The sequence below is a fragment of the Callorhinchus milii genome, unplaced genomic scaffold, assembly GCF_018977255.1.
Source record: "Callorhinchus milii isolate IMCB2004 unplaced genomic scaffold, IMCB_Cmil_1.0 Scaffold20, whole genome shotgun sequence".
In the NCBI taxonomy this organism is placed as follows: domain Eukaryota; kingdom Metazoa; phylum Chordata; class Chondrichthyes; order Chimaeriformes; family Callorhinchidae; genus Callorhinchus; species Callorhinchus milii.
Window position 1 is genome coordinate 5,145,066 of NW_024704761.1, and position 22,581 is coordinate 5,167,646.

Sequence of the window (22,581 nt, forward strand, 5' to 3'; positions counted from 1 at the left end):
AGAGACATGTAGGACCGGAAAAGAGCATCACAGCTCATCAGTCCCATTTTCATATGATGTGCCTCCCTCTCACACATGCCCTCAATTCACTTCTGCCACTCGATTCCCTCCCAAAAACTGTCCATCTACATCGGCAGACTGCTCGTCTCAGAGCTGAAGGAAAACCTCTTGGAAGCTGCCATTTGGTGCGGAAATCCAAACACCCAAGGTCAGAAATGTTAGCCCCCAGCCAGTATTTCAGACCAAAGATTCCCGGAGCATCATCTAAAGTTAGGAGGATGAGATCCATGAGACCTTTAAGCAAATCCCTCCATAAAGTCAATCTTCATTCCAATATATATATATATATAGATAATAGACATCTACTGGGGTCTCAGCTGCCCACTAACATGATAAAGATCTGAACGTTCTACCAACCACCACTAATGAATCTGATCCTGTTTTAGAAAGGGTCGCTTTCCACTCAGAAACGACCCCCGCCCACCCTCTCACCACCGCCCACACCAAGAGAAAATCACCTACAACTTCCATAAAGGGAAGCTGAATTACCTCCAGGCAGATTTTATTTCCCCCCTCCCCCCCACACAACATTATCACTCTTAATTATACAAACGAATACCTGGCCCTTGTCAGCTTCCCATAACCCGCAAACCACCCTTCTCCTCAAATACCATTCCTATAGAACGGTGAAATCTAAACTCAAAAGGCTTATTGAGAAAAAAAAAGCAACTAAAACCCAGATTGGGTCGAGTCTAATGTCTCATACATATAATATCACAATGAACCATACTGTTCGTTCGCTTTGAACCTGGATGAGATACCAGGCACATTACAATGGGGGTGAGATGAGAGTAAATCTGAACATGCATATTTGAAGCCATATGCTGATTAACAAAAGCAATACTGTTTTTGTTAAGGCAGGGCCACAGAATGGGTTTATGTTGTAAGGGACGAGAAATGACTGTTTGAAACTTAATAAAGCCCATCTGAACAATGGTTATCACAAAGTATTGAGGTTTAATCGCAAAACGGATTATGTCAGATAACTCACCTTAAGAGGCAGCTCTCGGAGGCAGTTCACTGTGACAAGACAGTACAGTGTTGGTAAACCTACCTGGCAGCTGGTGAAATAGTGCTATCGCCCACAAGATATACAGTCAATTCACTTTACAGTATATCCTGTGAAGCGCTTTGAGGCGTCTCGAAGACATGATAAGGTGTTATATCAAATACAAGGATTATTATTATTATTATTATCAATCGCAGGCTATGCGAGAAATTAAAACAAATCTATTTTACTGCGCTGTGAAACTGGGCTGTTGAAATAACTTCCAACATCCTTGGTTCAAAGCTGGCCACAACTTGATGATAGCAAAACTGCATCCTCAGATGAAACTCACCCAAAGCCACAAAGTAGGCCTGAGTTTCCGCAAGCAGTCAATAGTTTCCTTGTACCTAGTGACACTCTGATGTGGTTTCAAGTGCGTAGACTGATGTTAAACCTTTAGGAAGAATGTCTGGGCTGGCTTGAAAATTCTTTTTTTTTTGCAATGTGAAAGCTCCATTTGTGACAAGGGCAAGCAAACGCCGAGGCCTAAAACAAAACGCTTGGAATTCTTTTAACATTCCAGCGCCCAGCGGCAATAGAAAAATAAACACAAACAATAAATAGCACGCTCGGAACAAGACACTCAAGCTCCCCTCCCGATTGAGAAAATCTCCTTCTTTTATAGGTTATATATACATATATATATATTTACAGTATATATCAAAGAGACAAGTTCTTCTGTTGAGATGTTTATTTTATTTCGAGAGGAAGTGTATTTTTATAGAATTGCTACATGATCCTCAATGCTCTAAGGTTCCCTGTACACTTAACAGTGCCTCTCAGTCTCCCTCAATCCAGCGTTTTATTCTGTTCAGAGGTAGTTTGGGGGTGTGAGGGTGACCCACATTGTCCTGTTTGCTGCCCTACAAGCCTAGTCATGATGCCAAAGGAGGAGAAACTAATGAATTAAGTGAGGATAATAATAATAATCCTTACATTTGACACAGCGCTTTATCACGTCATCGACACGTATCAAAGCGCATCAGAGAACGTATCGTAAAGTGAAGTGACTGTATAATTTGTGGACGAATCGGCGGCAGCCCATTGCGCACAGCTGTGTCCCACAAACAGTCGCGGACCGAGTGACCAATTTTGGAGTTTTTGGGGTGGGGGGGGATTACTACCCCCAGAAAGCGGTCCGCCAATCGACTAAACAACCGGGTTCCTACTTGCCGCTGGCTAAACAGAGGCGTGTGGAGTAAGGGAACTTGCAGGATCGCTCACTAACGCACAGAAATTCCGCCCAGCCGTTAAGAGTTAGCCTGACCTGTAACCGCTTTCCATTTTAACATACAAGATTGGGCAGATTGTGGAAAATTCTGAAATTCCAGTCTTCGTTCGGGAGCCAGCTTAACAAAAACCCAGAGAAACCAGCTTCCAAATTAAGCAAAATAATCCTTTTTTTAAAAAAAAATCAAATTATTGTTTCCCCTTTTTCCTCCCAACACTTGGTGTATTACTGGTGTTCCTATTGTTTTAAGTTCCCTCCCACGACTTCAGTGTTATTGGCGAGATTTAATTTCAAAGTGTGCGAGTGTGTGTGTGCGGGGAGGGGGGAGGGGGCTGCCAATCTGCGTTGAAACAATTGACCACATTGTATAAGCAGTTTTGCTGGAATTTCGATGGGATCCAATTCCAATAAATGTATCATAGCCTTGTTTTAGGAAAACGCAACTGGCTTGGGGCAAGCCGATAGTTTGTAGGTCAAACTCCAAATGTAATTTCTTCCCCAATTTCCCTCAGGATCAGCTGTAAAATAATCAGACCGGCACTGGTACTAATCTTTAGTAGAATATATTTACAGCTAAAAATTTAAACGATGGGGGGGGNTGCGGGGGCGGAGTGGGGGAGAGAAGAGTGGCACTTTTAGCCGTTTCTCCCATCCCTGACAGAAACAGTTTCATCTACAAATCCAGTGCTGTTTAGAGATTGTACCCCACTCAGCCTTCAATCCTGGTCTTGATTTTTTCTCTTGATATACTTTAATTTATGTTTGGCCTCATAACCTGGTACCTCTGCGTTCAAGGAGATTTATTGAGGGGTCATCTGTATGCAAACCTACCACACGATCCCACAGCAATTATAGGCTTTTTAGCTGCCAAAAAACACTGTGCTCTCAAATTATAGTAAATTACCCATTCCTTTTACTGGCCCACAGCTTTGGAATTCTTTACCAAACTATGTGCATGTGGCTTATAATCAAGTTTAAAGAGCAATCATTCAATTATTTACCACAAAAAATATCGTTGTAATCGGACTTAATCTGTTCTTATGTCACTGTTTCCAAAATGTAATTTGTGCTCTTGTATGACTTCCTTATGCCTCGCTATTGTTACTGCTCTGGTGTTGTTTTATTAAATTTGAGCAGATGAGGCTGTGTGTTTGAACGCCATGTTTCATTATCACAGACTGTTCCCTGGATGAGGGATCTCTTTTTAATCGCTCCGAGGTATCGAGGCCGGTGGATTCATCGGGGCAAAGGTTATTTTTTTGCTCGTCCCGAATAGAACTTCGGAGGTCCACAAAATAATAATAAGAATCCTTGCATTTGATATAGCGCTTTATCAACTCTTCGAGACGTCTCAAGGCGCTTCACAGAATATACTGTATAGTGAATTGACGGCGTATTTTGTGGGCGAAGCGATGCTCAAAAAAGCACCTGAATTGAAATGGGATCCGACTTCATTCAAGTCATTCGGTGTATTTAAAATCTGTGTTTGTAAGTCGCAATACAATTTACATTTATACAGCGGCTTTAACGTCTGGAGGACGTCTCAAAGCACTTTACACTCTGGGCTCGGCACTTGAGCGGGGTGGGTCTGCGGAGGGCTGAAGAGGGAAGGGGAGGCGAGGGGAAAGATGACTGAAAGCGCGGGCAAAGAGCAGGGGCTTGAAGAGTTTCAGGTTTACTTGATGAACGGTTTCACAATGAGTAAGATGAGGTTTCCAATTTGTCTTCAGGCAAAACTAGAGTTGTGATTGAGGCAAGGCTTTGGGGGTGGAAGGAGGGTGGGGTGGAAGCTTCAAAGCATTACTTCATCTTCCATTGTAGCCAGGGGATTGAAATAAAGATCAAACCACAAGTGGATGGGTTGAAAATGCGTCTGGAAGGGATCACGGTCATGAACACACAGAGTGAGAAGAGTTTGAATCATACACTTTGGCTTTGAATTCCAAGGGGAAAAAAATATGAAAGCTTTGAGGTGTCACTGCTAATAATAATCCTTGCGATTGATATAGCATCTTGTTACATCGAAACATCTCAAAGCCCTTCACACTATTTTCCAGCAGTGTCGTAGCTGTGAGTCTAGTGGTGAACTGAAAACCACGTTATGTATGATACAATATTTGCTCTTGTGGGTTATAATGCAATACCTCGCTTCAGGAAAAAAAATCCTATTGATCGAATGATCAATGGAATCATCCATAAGAGGACTGGATAAGATCGAAACAGACATAGTAAGGGTTATGGGGAAAGAGTGAGAGAGTGGGATTATGTATTTTTTTTGAATGTGACAAACTCCCCAGAGAACGGTGGAGCAGCCATGATAGCTCTGTATTTTTCTTGTTTTCATGGGGGGAGGTGAAATGATATGATATGGTAATTATAATTGTATTTTGTCCTATCCTACTCATCTGCTCACCCCCAACACTCGGCTAATTTAGGCTTGCTGCATGATGCCCTCCCACTCCTCCACATTCCCCCCCCCACCCCAAGACATCACCGGTGATTGATTACCGTAAACCAATTAACACAAGGCACGCACTAAGGATTCCGGCAAATTTGCCTTTATATTTCTTTAAAGGTGAGTTGGAGTTGAGAAGAGAAAGTGCTATCATCATATCATAAATCCATATGAAACAGGTCTGAAATCCCAATTCATCCCAGCAAACAGGAGCGCCTTGTCTTAAAATTTAAGATGATCAGAAATCTGGAAACGCGTTTCTACAATTCTGCGCTACCGTAAATTTTAAGACAAATTTGTTTCACAGACGAGGTGGAAATTTGGGTCTAATGTGGTTAAATACAGATTGGTGGATTCTTATACTGTTCAAGACTTGCTCATGTGCCTGCTAATGTTCCATTATAAAATATTGACTCAACGCTCAACTTCTAACACGCACAGAACCCTCAAAGCAACCGGTAATTGCAAAATCTGACACCTATCCAAAAAGGAGACCGAGTTCTTTAATTCAACAGGAAAAAGGTGTGAGGTAATATGGACTGTTTGGACACAGACCCGGGCTTTAGCTCTGTTCGAAATTAAAAGCAAGTGATATACGGTGTCTGTCAGAGAGAGACGTTCTGCTGACTCAATGCTGCAGGAATGTGTCGGTCCGAACTGTTTTTAATTTCTGGCGTAATTGTCTCTGGAGGGCTGGGTTATGAAAAGGTTCCTGTGCAAAGGAACTCACTTTGGTGAAATTACAGGCACGAATTTGGCTTTGCTTCGCTCCCATTTGCTGCGGTTGTTGAGATTTTTATCGGGAGGGCCCTGGCACCAACCGGATTCGGGGGCTTTTAACCGGGCCGTATTCCTGATGGTCACGTGAGGCTCTTCAAAAAAGAGATGGTACCTTCTCCCGGTGTTCCGGCTGACAATCCTCTAGACTTATTGGTCATTTTACCTTATGGCTGCTTGTAGGACGATGCTTGCACAAAATGGCTGCCGCGATTGCCAATAAAAATAAATTCACTGCACAGGATAGTTAAATACTGTGAGTTCTTTCTCCTTTCTTTTCCCCACCCCTCTCTCGCGCTCTCTCTCTCTCTCTCACATCCATTCCGAATGCTCCGATGAATGGCTGCAGTGTTGGCCTGCAGCCTGCATCAACCCATTACATTCCCACAGCTCGCCCTGTGTGTGAGTCTTTCACCTTTCGTCGTGTTGGCATTCAGTAATGGGCTAGTGTCATTCCATCCAAACCTGTGCTGAAAACCTGGTGGATTGTGGCTTCCATTGAAACCCTGAACCTTGCCTTGCTTGGAGGCCCACCTGGTTTATTCTTTGTGAGCATCAGCTTCGAGCTGTTTGAGGCTTGGAGTGGTCAGGTCTGGATCCAGACACAAAGCCAGAATTCTTTTCCTTCAGCCCAATGTTCACCTTTGTCAAAATCTTTCCCCTCCCTTTCTCCAGCAATCCAGCACATCTCCCCAGGAGATCTTCCCTGTCTCGTTCCTGAATCCATCTGTCCCTTTGGGAATACCAGCGCATGCGGGCACACGTTTCAGAGATTCTGTGTGAGGGGAGGAACAAATTCATACAGCACAACTCCGCTCGGTGCTGCCTGCCCACACGCTACCCACTAAAACAACCTTTGCCTTGCCAATGAGCAAAACAAATGCTTCATTCATTGCAGATACAAAAGGGTGTGGAAAGGGTGAAGCAGACATGAGGGAGAAGGGAGTAGAGGGGTGTAGGAGGAGATTAGGAGGGGTGGGTGCTCATGTGGAGCATAAATACCGGCATAGACTACTTGGGCCAACATCTTATTTCCGTGCAATACCACTCTAAGTAACTCTATGAATAAGTTGTTCTTCGGGTGGTTCAATTTCTGCTCTCACAGACTGTATTCCAGAATGAATCCTCACTGTCACCGAGGCACAGAATTCAGGAACATTCCCTAATGCCACGCACTGAAAAGCTAGTCTGGCACGTCAAAGAGATTTAGATAATAAGAATAATGCTTCCTCTTGTTATGGTGCCTTTAAACGTTGTTGTGACGTCTCAAAGCGTTCACAGAATTTTACTGTGAAGCGCAATGACTGTGCGTTTGTACGAAAAACGCGGCTGCTGATTTGGGCAAAGCGCCTCACAGGATATGCTGTAAAGTGGATGGACTGTGTATTTTGCGGGTGAAACACAGCAGCTAGTTGCGCGCAGACAGGCACGGGGTGAGCGATCAATTTTATTTGGGGGATTGTTGACCAGGACACCGGAAGAAACTCCCTTCTCTGTTTGAATAGAGCCACGGGATCTTTAGAGTGCACCTGAACAGGCAGACGGGACCTCGGTTCAACATCTCATCCACAGGACGGCAGCTCCAACAATGCATCATTACCCGCAGCACCGCATTTGAGCGTCAGCTGAGATGCTGCGATTCCAAGTGCCGACGTGGGGTCTCGAACCAACAACTTTCTGACACGAGAGCGCGAGAGGCGAGAATGCTACCACAGTGCCAGGCTGGCACGCTGTGCACTTTGTTGTTGCTGAACATTTGTCTGGACAGATTTTGGAAATCTGTTCTCTGTCACAGGTAGATATTTCCATTGTTCATTCATTCATTCATTCATTCATTGCCCGTTTCCAATGAAATAAATTGCCTTTTAAAGTGAATGGCAGCAGCCCAGAGCAGTCCTGAAGGAGCTGACAATGCTAGTTAGGATTGTTTAAGGACCTTGTAAAACTTCACCATTGGCATTGGGTTTTTACACTCCAAATAAATCATATCTATTTTAATGAAAAGCAGCGGCAATTCATGTACTGGTTCATAAAACCGAGTAAACCAACTTTGACTGAACCGATGCAGACGTGCTATGTCTGAGGCGCGCGATTAAACCAAGGTCCCGGACGTCTGCCTTTTCTGGTGGACGTCAAAGATGCCGTGCGAATAGAGAAGGGAGTTTCTCCTGGTGTTCTGGCCGACAATCTTCCTGATGAACTCAGTCATTCATTTCATGGCTTTGCGAGGAATCTTGCTGCGTGCAAATGGGTCATCCAAAGCGATCACTACACTTGACACCAATTACCGTACCTGGGAAGCGTTGTAATAAATAACAACCCGTGCATTTGATATAGCACCTTATCACTTCTTCGAGACTTCTCCAAGCGCTTCATAGGATTTTTACCAAAGAGTAGTGACTGTAGGATTTTTGTGACATTTCAATGTTATGAGCGCTCTATCAAACTCAAGGATCATTAAGGAGGTATCTGAACCAAACTTAGAATTCTAATGACAACCTCTGCTCCTTTTTCCATTCACAACCATTACTTTGGCTGTAACCCAAGCAAACTGTGTGAGAACACAAGAGAGGTGGAGTACCCTTCCCCTCCTCACTCCCCAGTTTATTTGATTCCATCCTTAAAAAAAATACCCATATTAATCAATCCTGGACGAGACTAGATTGTCTAGTGACTTCATTACGTATAGGTCTGCAACCTCAGTTAAAACAGAGGCGAAAGGTGAAGAAGGCAAGCTTGAGACATCCAAATCAATAGACAGATAAAGAATCGTTACATTTGAAACAGGTCTTTCATAAGAACATAAGAAATGCTAGGCAAGAAAACCAGACCAACGTCCATCTAGATCGCTTTCCACCTTCCTGGCGGTCACATACAGAGATATCCCAAACCACCTGCGCAATATATCCTTTCACGGAGGAAGGACATTTTCGAAGGTTTTATTCCAGGTTTTCCCGTTTTTTTTTAAAGAAATGCAGAAAAAACGGATTCCAAATCAGGAGTGAATGTTAAGAATTTTCCCGTGGGAAAATTTAGTGGCCTTGAAACTGTTTCAAAGGAAGGCTGAGACTGGGTGGAATTTCTGACCAGCGGCTTTTCTCATTGAGCCATTGGGGGAAGATATGAGAAAGAATAGTGTGTGTGTGTCTGTGTTGGGGGCGAAGTTACTGAGGGACTTTCAAAATTGCTGCCAAACTGGGCTTGTGCTCCATGGAACCCACTTGGAACCTCAATAATACGACCATCGATAAATTGATGACATAAACGTGTAATCGTGTCACCCCCTTCGGAATCATGCTGAGAAATGATAGACGTCTCTTTGGGGCTAGTTTTTACAGAGGTGTATATATATATATATATAAAATATATGTATATTGTTGAACATTGTTGCACTTCGGAGAAAGAGAAGCATTGTCCCACAGCTGAGGGAACGCTGAAGCCAGGAGTGGGATTTGGTGCGAGCTTTTTTTTAAAAAAAATCTCATCTGGTTCACTTTAATCAGTCAGGCGAGGCAGCTTTTTTTTAAAAAAAAGATTGTCTCATTAACAGACAAGGCTGGCCTTTCCTTCACCTTCCTGTCTGGAGAGTATCCAGAGGCCACATCATTCCTCCGCTCACATCTGGAGTGGGGTTAGGCTGCATACCAGCGACACAGTGCTCAATCACGGCATTGAGGAACCAATTTCGCCTCGGAACCCGACGGCAAATGGCAACCGAGGAGGTGGGAGCTCTCGATTTTCCGTTGCTTCCTTTTTTTGGTTCAAAGTGACTGATGGGACAGTCACGCGCACAGAGCCCTCCATCGCTCGGCCACACTCTCAGCATCGTTTTAAATTCAGACCGACGGCAAGAGAGAAGGAGATTGCGTTTCGTAAGCCCCCTCCCCCCCCAAACCCCCCCCCCCACCCGCCCACATTGTCAAGATTTGGTAGAATTTAATTCCGGCAGCGATTGCTTTCCGTAAGGTAAGTGCAACAGCCAGTAATAAATAAATAGTAAGTGCAGGCTAGGGCACCCCTTCCTTGACAATGCAGCGTATTTAGTTGCAACTAATTGCTCTGTAGATTTAAAAAGAAAAAAAACGCACACAATAATAATCCTTGCTACGTTTGATGCAGCAACTATTGCGTCAGGAGGTCGTCTCAAAACGCTTTACAGGATTTACTGCAACTGCTTAGTTCGTAGGCGAACGAGGCAGGCCATTTGAACACACCCACGTCCCACAGACAGCCATGACATGAGTAACCAGTAGAAAAATGGGCTAAGTTTCACAATCGACCGGTCACCCAAAAACAATCTAAATGTTTTTTTTTGATAAAGTAAGATTTGAAGCTGAACCTAGGGGCGGGGAGAGAGTCAGTCAGTCAGAGAGAGTCAGAGGACGTTGGACTGTTATTGGGTTAAGTCACCAGCAACTGATTCAAACCAGTATTGTGACATTACTCGGCTCGGCAACAGCTGTGTCAATAGCAGACGCGCAGCGTTCATTGTGAACGCCGTACGTCACTGCCACCGAGACAGAGAACGAGAGCCACAGGTTCCAGACGCTCGCTCGTTCCATGATGCAGTCACTGGCAAAGGCTTCACTTGGGCAAAATAACCCCATCAGGTCGCCCGACCTTGTATCGAGCCAGAAGAACGGACACAAGAATCCTAGCGATTGCAGTGCAGGAGGAGGCCATTTCGGGCCCATCGTGCCGGTGTTGGGTGTTCGTTTGCTGCACCCTTTTTTTTTTACGGTGATATAGAGCCTTTCACTTCGGGAGGACGTTTCAAAGTGCTTCACAAAACTGACCGGGGTCTCGAGAGAGAGGTGGTGGAGGGGTGAACCTGAAGTATGGTCCAAAAAGTTTCAAGGTGGGCTTGAAAGGTGGGGTGGGAGGGGGAACCCCCTTACTAAGCACCTAAGGTTCACTTTTAACACATCTGCATCAAACGTATAATCGCCCAAGTTGTACATCTGCCCAAGTCCCATTCAAGATTTTATATTCTACGCAAGTTTGACATAACTCGTAAGTCGTATTAAATGTATGGTCCCAAGTGATACGACTTACGTGTATAGAACAACGTACACCTCGGTCAACTTGTCTTTCATTTGGGGAAATTTATTTTGCACTGTACAAAAGCGAAGCTATTGTCATCCCTTGCTCAATGATCCAGTTTCTTCACGTCTCTCGCAAGTCCGAATAAGAATCTCCACCTCAAGTGTCTCCACGTGAATCTTTTTCCAGCTATTCAAATTCTGTCTCTTCTATCTCCTCTGCCCTCAAGTGGCAGAACACGAGAAAGCAGGACTGCAGTGAAGCACTCAACCATCTCACAATCATGGTATCCGCACATTTGTAACCGCTGTTGCTCAGTTTGAATTAAAGGGCTGAAAGTTAATTTTAAGATATGCTTTGAATGAAAATACAGAGGGTAAGGAGTGACGTCAGTGTTCAAAGAGGTCACATTTATTATGATTTAGTATTATTATTATTATTCATAGCAATTCCTGGATTTGGTCTCGTGCCTTACTACTTATGCTCAAAGAATTTCACAGGACTTGTATTGCAAAGTATAATCACTCTGTATTTGTAGGGAATCAAACAATCATCCCTGCATTTGGTATCGCGCCTTTCACATTGGGAGGATGTCTCAAAGAGTTTCACAGGATTTACTGGTGGCTGCTTATTTATTTGTAGGCAAATGTGGCAGCCAATTTGCGCACAGCAACGTCCTGCAAACAGTGCACTCGACAAGCGATGGTCTTTTCGGGAGATTTGTTTCTTTGTTATGTAGCGCAGAGAGCTGCACGGGGCATGTATTGCTCCGAAAGTCAGGTCAAAGATTGTACAGAGTTTTGTTTTGAACCAAGTTTTTAAAATCCATTGCACGCAACTCTAACAACAAGCATAGTGTCTCCTCTGTGGCCGTCAGTAACTCTTTGGGCTGAGGCTTTGCACTATCAATCTTCCTGATCTAGTTTTGTGTCACGTCTGGGTTCACAGACAGGATTTGCTTCCCCTCCCTCTTTCCCGTAGGCAAACACAGTACCTGTACTGTGTACTGTGAAGCTCTGCACCATTCCTGACTGCAAATGCATCATCCCCACCCTGTCACTGGCTCTGGCCTTCAAACAACTACTAAACCATTAGTCAGTTTCCTCTGAAAATGACGGCAAAACAAGGGCGGGAGGGGAAGGAACTTTGGCTACAAAACGTGCACTGTGCTTTACAGTAAATTCTGGATAGCGCTTCGAGATGTCCTCCCGACGTGAAAGGCGCTCAATAAATGGAATCTTGTTGTTGTTGTTGAAGGCTCTGTGTGAAATGCAAGGATTATTCTCTTTTAACGCAAGGCACAGCAACTTCGCTCCTCAAAACAACCGGTCTTTCAACCGAGGGCAACAAAGGAGCTATTCTTCCTGTAGATAACGAAAGTGAATGTCGCCCGGCAAAGCGAAAACAGTGATCAGTTCTTAATTGAAACTCCAACTTCCCGAAGACTCCACGAAGAGAAGAGTTGTGAAAAATGAGCACAAAATTAAGGACATAACTTATTTTATGTACACACACGCGCGCGCCACGTTTATTTCTGCCAATTTTTCACTCTTCCCTTCCTGAATCTATTTTTATCTCCTTTATTTTGTCACCTGTATGGAGTCACTAATGACAGCTGAATTTCCTCCCTCTAATCCAGGGACATAGAGACCAAATCTAATGCCCCAACTTGTCACCTTGGCTCAGTCTGTTACACTGTGGAGTGACAATGATCAACACTTTGATGAAGCGTTGGAACGTCCTTTGGATGAAATGTTAAACGTTAAAGGTCCCGTCTAACCCACTCAGGTTGGACGTCGAAATTCCAGCAAAACTGCTTATACATTGCTTATTAATGGTGGGACACCTTGGTTCAATGTCTCACCTGAAGGACGAGACTTTGACGCAGCAAGTATTATTATTCACTCACTCATTACCCTGGCGCACTTGTAAAACCGAAGAAATTTACAGCGCAGAAGGAGGCTATTTGACTCATCGAGTCTAAACTGGCTCTCAGAGAAAGTTGTTCATTCGATCCCACTGGCCTGCCTTATCCCCAAACCCCTTCCAGCCAACAAGGTATGGGATTCGAACTTTTAACCACTCAGCCGTCGGAGGAGCGACTTTGATTCGCAATAGGAGAACGTCATGAGAGCCCAGCGCTCTGTTGTTGCTGAAGAACATAGAAGCAGTGGTTCGTGAGCGCAGCAAGAATTTTAATTTGTCCGAATGGATAGCAGCTGTTACACATTTTTCCGACTGCCAAGGTGGTCTGCGCCCAGCGCGGAAACACTGAGGTTAAGAATACTCGACGGCTGTGTTTGCTCACAAGTACACAGTCGCTGCATTTTAACAGTAGGATCCTGTGAAGAGCTTGGAGACGTTTTCACACTGTGTTAAGGCACAGTATCAAATTCAAGGACGATCATGATTCCTTAAGCTCCGTGCCTCAGCGCTCAATCAATCGCTGCGAAAACAGTCCGATTAATTGAACCATAAAATAAGCAATTTTTTTCCAAGCTAAGTCAATGGCGCAGAGTGCAAAAATCTCCACTGCCCTGAGGTTTACTGAGGAGGTTGAGGAGATTATTCTGGGTGCCAATCCTCCAGCCGGGGGCGACTGACAACGGACAGAGGAAAACAGGGAGAGTTGGCCCAAGGTACAATTAATTGCCTTGCTCGGTGAGTGAGCGGTGAACTGCAACTCAATTTTGTTTCGCTTTGAAAGTTGTCGCACAAAGTCACTGTAGGTCAAAAGCAGTGATTGATGGCTGGTGCACGCCATCCATTGCTGCCAGCCAAGGAGTCTAATCTTAGCGCCCGAAAAGGAGATCTCGCTAAAGAAAAAACAATTAAACGGTCCCTTGAGCTTCTGAGTGTATTTGGCAGGATGCGTGATAACTGGTCACTTCGCTTTGCCATCCGAGGGCCTGAAACACCTCCTGGTCTCAGCCTTAAGACTGCCGTCCTAATCTTGCAAGATGGTGCGGAAATTTAGAAGGATTCTTAAATTCGGTCTTGGGTTTCTCGCCCAGAAAATATGCAGTCGATTCACTTTACAGTATACTCTGAAGCGCTTTGAGGAGTCTCGATGACATGATGAGGCGCTATATCAAATGCAAGGCTTATTATTTTTACTATTAATTTGGACTCTGCTTTCCTGCAGTTCTGGAAAACCATCTGACTTTCCATTCTATACTGTCTTAAGACTGTGGACCTTTAAGGCCATGATCGGGAGATACTTTGATGGCTCAAAGATGTCCTCATAGTTTACGGCGGTTTGCACTCCTAAACCCTCACATGCTTAGAATCCATCAACAACCACAATGACAACTTGCATTTATGTAACACTCTTCACAGAGACAGAGAGGGGTTGGATAGCGTCAATGTGATTTATGAAAAAACACTCCAATCTGATGCAGGTTACCTCTAAAGATTCATTGCCTAAACTCTGGGGAACGTACTTGACACGAACGCAGCTTCCAGTATCTACGAATTTCTCTCGCTGTTCTCTGGCTCCGTTAACCTGCTTTTTCTCCCCCCCACCCCCCCCCCCCCAAATGTATAAAAGGAAAACCTCTTAAGGCTCAGTGGCGGAACAAAGCACAAGGTGGCAGCAGAGAAGGGATGATGGAAGCAACACCTTTGCTCGCTTTGCTGTGCTCAGGCCGGGCAAATGTCAAGGCAACATCGAGTCTCCTGTTCACGGCGAGTGTGCGCACAGAGGAGGAATGTGACAATGAAAATTTTCCTTTTCTCCTCATCTCTTCTCATCTAATTTCTCGGGATTTTTACTTGGGGGGGGTGAGGGCAGCCGGGTGTCTGACACATGCGGAAACCCATCACCGTGCTTAGAATTATCCAAACCGAGCTGAGATTTCCCGTGCGGCTTCTCAGCTTGGTTTGGATGCTCTCCAGAGAGACGTTGAAACCCGACAGTAAAAGGTTCAATCAAAACCCGAGGGAGATTGTGGGGGGAGCGTTTCAGTTTTGCTGCATCGAAGGAGGTGCCGTCTTGCGGATGAGACGTTAAACTGAAGTCCCGCCTGCGCCTGTTCGGGTGGACGCTGAAGATCCCGTGGCATTATCCGCAAAAGGGAGGGGAGTTTCTCTCGGTGTCTGGGTCAGCAATTCCTGCCAGATAAAATTGGTCTCTCAATTCGTGAGCTGTTTGTGGGAACCTGGCTGTGCGCAACCTGGCTGTTCACCCACAAAATACACAGCCACGACACTTTACAGTATATCATGCGCATTGAGACGTCCTCCCCGATGTGAAAGGAGTTTTATCCAACGGTAATGATCATTATTGTCATTTAACAAATTGCACTTTGTTGCTGACTGTGACTTGAGGTTAACAACCGCTCACTGAACCCCCTCTGTCATTCCGTCAATTGAAATTGGAAAAGTCCATGGAATAAACTTTTCTTGAACTGATAAAATCAGACACAAAATATTTCCAAAATGCATATTAAAACCCATTAGGGATCTAGTATCCATGGCAACACAACACTGTCAGACACAAAAATATTAGTGTTGACAATAAAAACACCATATATTTGCAACAATTTGCACTCTGGGGAGGATTTTCAATTATTTTTTAGGCATATGCCGTAATTAACTTAAATTCTTTCCATCTGGAACGAACACTACAATATATTGTCCTCTCACTAACTGATTTACTAGTCTTCTGTCTCTCTCTCTCTCTCTCTCTCTCGTACAAAAGAACGTACATTTTTTCACAGTGCCTGTAAAGTCAAAACGTCTGGAGAGTGCTTTGCGAACATATGTTTACGGTCAAGTGTAGTGACTGTGTATAAGTAGGCAGGTGCGAGAGACAGGGAACCGCACCCGAGCTGCTGGTTGGGATCAGGAGGGGGTGGAGGGCGGGGAGGGTCGGGGCTGGGAGAGTGACCGAAAGCACAGTAGAAGATGAGGATCTTGAGATGGGTTTTGAAGAGAGGGGACGAGGCGGAGGGACTGTGGGATGGAGTTCCAGAGGGTGTGGGGGGGGCCAACGTCAGCGCAATATCACCACTTCCACCTCAAAGAGCTTGTTTAATCCGAATGCACATTGTGATCTAATCATCTCCAGTGTTCTGTGGAGCAGAACATATATCTATATACCTATGTCCTATCGGGCTGCCCGGCTCAAGAAGCCTGATCCTGTGGAGCAACAGGCAGCAGGTTAGTTCAGGCTTGCGAGGGAATCAAATAATGCACTGAGTAATGGATCAAAATCTTGTTAGGTGGCAAGAAAGTCAGTGGCGAGAACTCAATCACCTTCCCTGCCCAGACTCAATAAAAACTGAATTATTTATTTGCTGAAATGGGAACACTTGATGCTGGTTTCTTTCGAGCAGGTTAAGGAGAACACCAGGACAGCAGATTAACACCATTCATCATTTCTCGTCCTCGAAACAGTTTAAAAGATAAAGATGTGCACTAAAGGCACTTGTTGGCACTTTAACTCGACCATCAACCTCATACAACATTCACCTTCAAAACACCTCAAATCAAATCTCACTCACAAGAGTATTTAACAGTGTTACATGCAACTTTTGTATGGGCTGCCCATTTGATGTTTAGGTAGCTGTTAATATCTATACAGGCAGCCGTCTGTGGAGAGAAAGGGAGAGAGAGAGAGAGAGAGAGACAGAGAAGGGCACTGGAGAGAAAGAAAGAGAGGCAGAGAGAGATAAGAGGGAAAGAAGCAACTAGAGAGAAAGACAGGGCAAGCGATAGTCGCAGAGGGACAGAGAGAGATAGAGAAACAAGAGAGGCAGTGGGAGAGAGAGAGAGAAAGAGAGAGGGTGACGAAGAGAGAAAGAGAAGCAGAGAGGAAAAGAAAGAGATGAGGGAAGACATGTCGAGAGATAGACTCAGCCATAGACAGACAGAGAGAGAGAGAGAGAGACACACACACGCAGAATCAAATTCACAAATGTAACTGCGGACTCAGTAATTACAAATTGGCAGCATATTCCTCTAAGCGGAGGTGGTTTAGGGACAGTGTGGCCCGTAACATATATCAATGAGATTAATGTAATTCAACTGCCTGTTCTGCACGTAGGCAGCAATAAATATTCAGGTGAAAAATATTTCTTAACAGATTAATGTGATTGAATCTAGTGTGAACCCTTGCCCCCTTCTCTCCCGCCGCCCACCCCCCACCCCCCCATCTCCCCACAGCTCCCCCGTGATTGTTCGTTCTCCTTTGTATTTTGTCACGCTGCAGTTTGATAAATTCATGAATTATTATAGCTCCGGGACACTACCCCGCAGGAAGGGCGCAATATAAATGCAAGTTTATGAATATGATTATTATTATCATTAAGCTGTTCTTGTTATTATAATGCTTTAATTTTTGCAAAAGAATTCCCCTTCCCCCTGTTGGGACTTTCGCAGTTTTCACAATCAGCTATGTCCTCTTATCTTACTAAAAGTCTTTGTTTGGCTTACTTTCTCCTTCCCAGCTATCCCATTAAGTATCTTTTAATAGCTTGTATAAGTCGCCTTCTTAGGCAGCTTTATTGAAGAAACTGCCTTATCTCGCCAATCCTCAACCCTCTAACACTGGGTACCAGCCCAGCTGTTCTCCTTCACACTGTCTCTAGCCCTGGGCAGCCCTCTTCGTGTCACGGTGACCATTACAACGTAGACGATCCCAATCCGGAAAGTCTATCTTGCCTGAGATCGTGCGGGTGGGGGGAGGGGGCAAGGATGGGAGGCAATCGAGAGTCAATTGTGTGCGAAACTACTTTTCAGCGCTTGATATTCCCACCGCAAAAGGGTTGTATTTTCTTTTTCCATCTGCAGAGTGCTCATAAATCTCCATTTCAGTGGCAGAGAGCCACGGCGAACGACATTTCGTTGTGCGAAAGAGCACTTGAAGGTATTCGTAAATGGCACAATTTGCATTCGCCCTCCACAGCATGAAATGATTAAGGATGTTCCCTTTCACGGTGAATGCAAAAGGACAGAACTTACCAAAGTACCAAACTGCTGGCTGCACCTGGCTTCCGTTCTGCCTCAGAACATCACCGCTTGCTAAACGCTAATAAGAGCCAACAAGCATTTTATGACGACTATTTTGTTCGCGAGTATTTACACGTGTTTCGACACAACAGAAGGAGAGATTGCCTTTGCATTGTACTGCTCTGCTCGTAAGGATTTAGTAAGAGAGTGGAGCGGAGGGGAATGGCGTGGGGATCAATATCCCGACCAAAGGCTAAAAACCGTAATTGGTCCCAGCCCTTGTTAGCCAGAATACTGGGAGAAATTCCCTTCTCTTTTTCGAACAGTGACACAGGATTTCCAATGTCCTTCCAAACAGGCAGACGGGACCTCGGTTTAATGTCTCATCTGAAAGACAGCAGCGAAAACAACCCCCAGCACTGGATTATAGGAGCCAAAAATGTCCCGATGCAGGGCTTGAACTCACAACCTTCTGACTCGGGAAGTGAGAGACAGATTTTAGCACAACCAAAGAGGCAGGATCTCTCTGTCTGCCGTCGATAATTGTCAGCCATCACTTTACACTCAAGACTTCTGCTTTTGCAACTCATCTCTGCGTTTCAAAGGTTAATAGTTTGTAAGTAAACTACAGCACGTAGAAGATGCATAGGGAGTGAGTGGGGTTTATGAACCATCCCTTTCAGGGAAAAATGCTGGAGAGAAATTAGGCAGCTGTAATTCGGACGTGAAGCAGTTCAATGTCTGCATTGGGTTTTCAATGAACGCATTGTTCTGTGTAATGGGACTCCTTCACTAAACGATCGAAAAACATGAGTTGCAGTTAAGTAACAAAGCGCTGAAGCCTTGATCTTGCAGAGATGAAGAACTCTTTGTGAGTTAACGGGAAGAAATCATTGCCACATGGCTGTCATAAGCAATGCCCATCACTCCGTTGATTGAAGCCAATGTCTGGAACGCATCACACTGGCCTGTGAGAAAGCAACCCGGTGGTGGTGCTTGAATCCCTTCTTCTGAGCACAAGTGGTTGGAGGGCGGCGGTGGGGGGAGGGGTGGGGGGGCAATAAAAAAAACTAAAATCATATTATTCAATGCAGATGGTAATATTTCCGAGAAAGACTTGGCACAGTTAAGGTGGGCATTCCGATACTTACCCAGAAGAAGACTTAATCAATCAAGGGCAGAGTGGCCATTTCTCCCGTAATAATAATATAATAGTTATTCTCCATTACTACAGCATGCGACTACCGACATGGCGTGTCATTTAACTGCTAATTGGTTTGGTTTGGTTTAGTTTAGGTGGTGATCTTGTTCTTGCCTTGCATGCAAGCGCAAACTATTGACAGAACGCAGCAAGGCGTTAAGTTCCGTTCCTCCCAGAATATCCCACAACAGCTCAGCTGCCACAAGGCAAATGACCTACACTGTAAAGTACCAATGCAAAGCTGGAGCAGAACAGCCTGGCATCTCTGCTCACCACCAGCCTTGAGCGTGTGAGGCTGGCCAGCTGATTGCACTGCCTGGTCAAGGGTGGGGGTGGTGGGTGGAGGTCAGATTGCCTCATTGAAGCAGGGAGATCGAAAGCACGGTCGAAGAGGAGGGTCTTGAGGTGGGTCTTGAAGGTGGCGAGGGAAGGGGCGAGATGAAGGGACTGCGGGATGGAGTTCTGGGTGGGGGGGGGGGCGCGGAGTGGCGTAAGGCCCGCCTGCCACTAGTGGGGCGAGCAAGGCGGGAGTTATGAATCAGGCCGGAGCCCGTTGAGCGGAGGGAGTGAACAGGGTGGCAACGGGTCAGGAGGTTGGAGAGGTCAGGGGGAGCAAGGCAAGGAGGGCTTTGAAGGTGAGGACCAGGATCTTGAACTGTATCCTCTGTGTGACGGGAAGCCAGTGGAGTTGGGCGAGGTTGGGGGTGATAGGGTCGCGGAGCCTAGAGCGGGAGAAGACACGGGCTGCAGAGTTCTGGATGACCTGCAGCCTGTGGAGGGAGAAGTTGGTGAGGCCGACAAGCAGGGAGTTTGCACAGTCGAGCCTCTGAGGTGAGGAGGCGCTGACGGGAGCCAATCAGGAGAGCCTCGGTCTTACTGACGTTTAACTGAAGAAAGTTAGCTCTAATCCAGGACTTGATGCCTGACAGACATTCTGTCAGCACAGCAGTGGTCCTGGAGTCAAGTGCAGAAATAAAACTGTTCAATTTATGCACGGTGTCTTCCCAAGTACCATAACTGTAGATCTCTGACCTCATTGAACACTCAACACCACTACACTGGTTGTTTTTACAGCACAACAAAGTTCATTTTACATCAGATAATGGGTGCAACTGATCCAGTCCAGTTGCAATGATACATTTTGCTCCCTGTCCTTCTGAAATGATACTCATCATCATCATAATAATAACCCTTGCATTTGATACAGCATAAACCAAATGGCCGTATTTTTGATGGCAAATGCAGCAGCCAATTTGCACTCCACATAAGTGTCATAGGATTTGTAACGTCCGCCTGAACAGACTTTGAGGGGACCTTGGTTTAATTCCTCATCTGTAGAAAGGTCATCTCTGACAACACAAAGATCCCTGACCACTTCACTAACATATCAGCTCAAATCCTGATGTGGGGCTTGAACCCACAACCTTCTGACTCATAGCCGCGAATGCTACCAACTGAGCCAAGCTTCTTATTCCAATGAAAAGCAGAACAGGGACTTCAATCTCAAGACTGGAAAGGCTTTGCTAACATTTGCTCAGGAAACTGTTCGCCTTCCTCGGACTGCAGTCCTAATTGTCTAAACCGGTGACATTTAAAAAGATTTCCAAATGTGTATTTTTCTTGTCTCAAGTTATTTGCATTCTGCTGGATGGAGTGAAGGCTCTTATTGTCAGGAAAGTAACTCCCTTATATGCAAGTGAAATCTTGGCAACTCAACCCTGGGAAATAAGCCACATGAACGTTTCCAATGCAGATTTCGAAATCCAAGAATCTACGACAGGATTGAAAACATAAGAGGAAGCCATTCAGCCCATCGAGCCTTCCACCATCTCTCTAGATAGCTGCCAACAACCAACACCCCATCCCCACACCCCATCCCCCCCAAAAAAAAACTACCCTCCAATATCTTAATTCAATAACAGTTACACTTTGGAATGACCTAGCATGAAAATCGCTGGAAATGAATACCAGGAAATGTAATCTGCAAGACTGCTGGAAGCTAGCTAGGTAGGTAGGTACTGAAATTCCACTTGGGTCTGTAAGGCAACACTGTCTTAATATTTAAGATCGTGCGCAACTGTGGATATATATTCAATCCAGTTTGAAACTGAAATCCGCTTGATTATCTGCCGTGCTTGAAAATTTGAGGCTGAATTGGAGCTCTTAAATTTCTAAGCCAAAATGCTCTTCCAGCCCAAGGCTAGGTAAGAGTTTCAGAGCTACAGAGGATGCCTTGCCTTTCTCTGAGGATCTGGCACATTTACCCAAAGTGAGTGTTTTCTCAACGTAGAGCCAAACAGATGAACATCAAAGTACTGGAAGGCTCTTTGACATTCCTCGATTTTCTGCTTCCGCAGCTTGGAGCTGAAAGGCACTTGTCTTCAACCTTCCACCGAGTTGCGAAGTGGGAATTTGCTCTGTTTTTCCATATGGTTGATTTGCAGTAATAGAGGAAACGCCATTAGTTTTACAGTGCCTTTCATATAAAAGAATCTCTCAAAAGCACTTGTGAAATGCAGTGGTGCTCAAAGATGCTGACCAGAGATCAAGATGTTTGAAACAAAAAGTTTCTACAAGGGGGGGGGGGGGGCTTTGGAAGGAAACTAATGAGGCAAAATGGCTTTGGAAGTGAGTTTACCCTACGTGAAGGGCGCTATACAACTGCAAGTTGTTGTTCTTGTTCTTGTTGTAAACAACAACAATCTGTACTTATGAACCTACCTACCCTCTGCCCTCACACTCTGTAACTCCATCCCACATTCCCTTGGCCTCACTCCCTCCATTACCTCCTTCAAGGCACGCCTCAAGACCTTCCTCTTCGACCGTGCCTTCGGCCATCCTCCTACCCTCCAACCACCCCGCACCTGCTCCGGTCCTAATCCCTCTCTGTTCAATGCCTTGGGACATCCTCCCGATCTGAAAGGTGCTTTACAAATGTAATTTTGTGTTGTATTGTACCTTCCACGTAGGGAGAATGCGCATCTAAAGAGTGCGATTGAATAGCTGCTCCATTTCCTCGCTGCCCCACTCGCTGAGGCTACAAAACACTTGGTCCTCTGCCTATTTGTTTCGGCGCCGTTGAGGGCAGAAGGGCATCTCTCAACTTGGGAGTTTCGGAGCCCAACAGCCCACACCACACGGGATTGTTCAAATCCTCAGCGTGAACCGGGCTTCCCGAAGAGACTTCTCATTGCTTGCACAGCAGCCTTCCTTACACGCCACCGCACACATCAAGGCTCCCCAATCATGGCCGCAAAATAGCAACAAGTGTTCAACGAGCGGAATGACCTCGTAATCCAGACATAATAGCAAGAGCTAGGCTGCAAAAGTTTTGCGTTTAACAGTGGTCAAGATAGGCTCTGCAGTTATCTGTTGAGCTTAATCTTCCATAAGTCCCATGGTGACAAAGTGAAGCCTGATACCCACTCGCTTATGCAACTGATTTCATCGTCATTGTCATTGAGGATTAAGAATAGAACAGACAGCAAGTTTGGACTCGGCGCTATTCCCTTTCAAGGCTGGCTGGGAAACAATGTTCAAAGAGCCAAACTGATCCCATAATCCATGGATAATGGAACCTTCCCGGAACAAGCCATCACCTGAAATAACACCAGCCCTCTATGTGGCAGAATGGAGGGTGAAAATCCCGGATTTCAGGCAATAGATGTAAAGCCTTACCTTGCACTTTCAAAGGTTGCAGTCGAGGTCTTGCCTATGGCTCCAAATCCGACTCCCACTGCTAAACCTCTGAAAGAGAAACACAACAAACACGTAGATCAGTAACAGCAAGGCTGCACACAACGTAAGGATCA

At 45.2% G+C, this 22,581-nt stretch overlaps 1 protein-coding gene across 1 annotated transcript in view; it reads right to left on the reverse strand.

Annotated features, from left to right (window-relative positions):
• LOC103175539 (zinc transporter ZIP11) overlaps window positions 1-22,581 on the reverse strand; it is a 171,900-nt gene that overhangs the window by 36,799 nt on the left and 112,520 nt on the right. Inside the window, exon 6 of the mRNA XM_042342563.1 lies at window positions 22,448-22,514. Coding sequence (XP_042198497.1) covers window positions 22,448-22,514 — 67 coding nt within the window. The remainder of the gene's footprint in view (window positions 1-22,447; window positions 22,515-22,581) is intronic.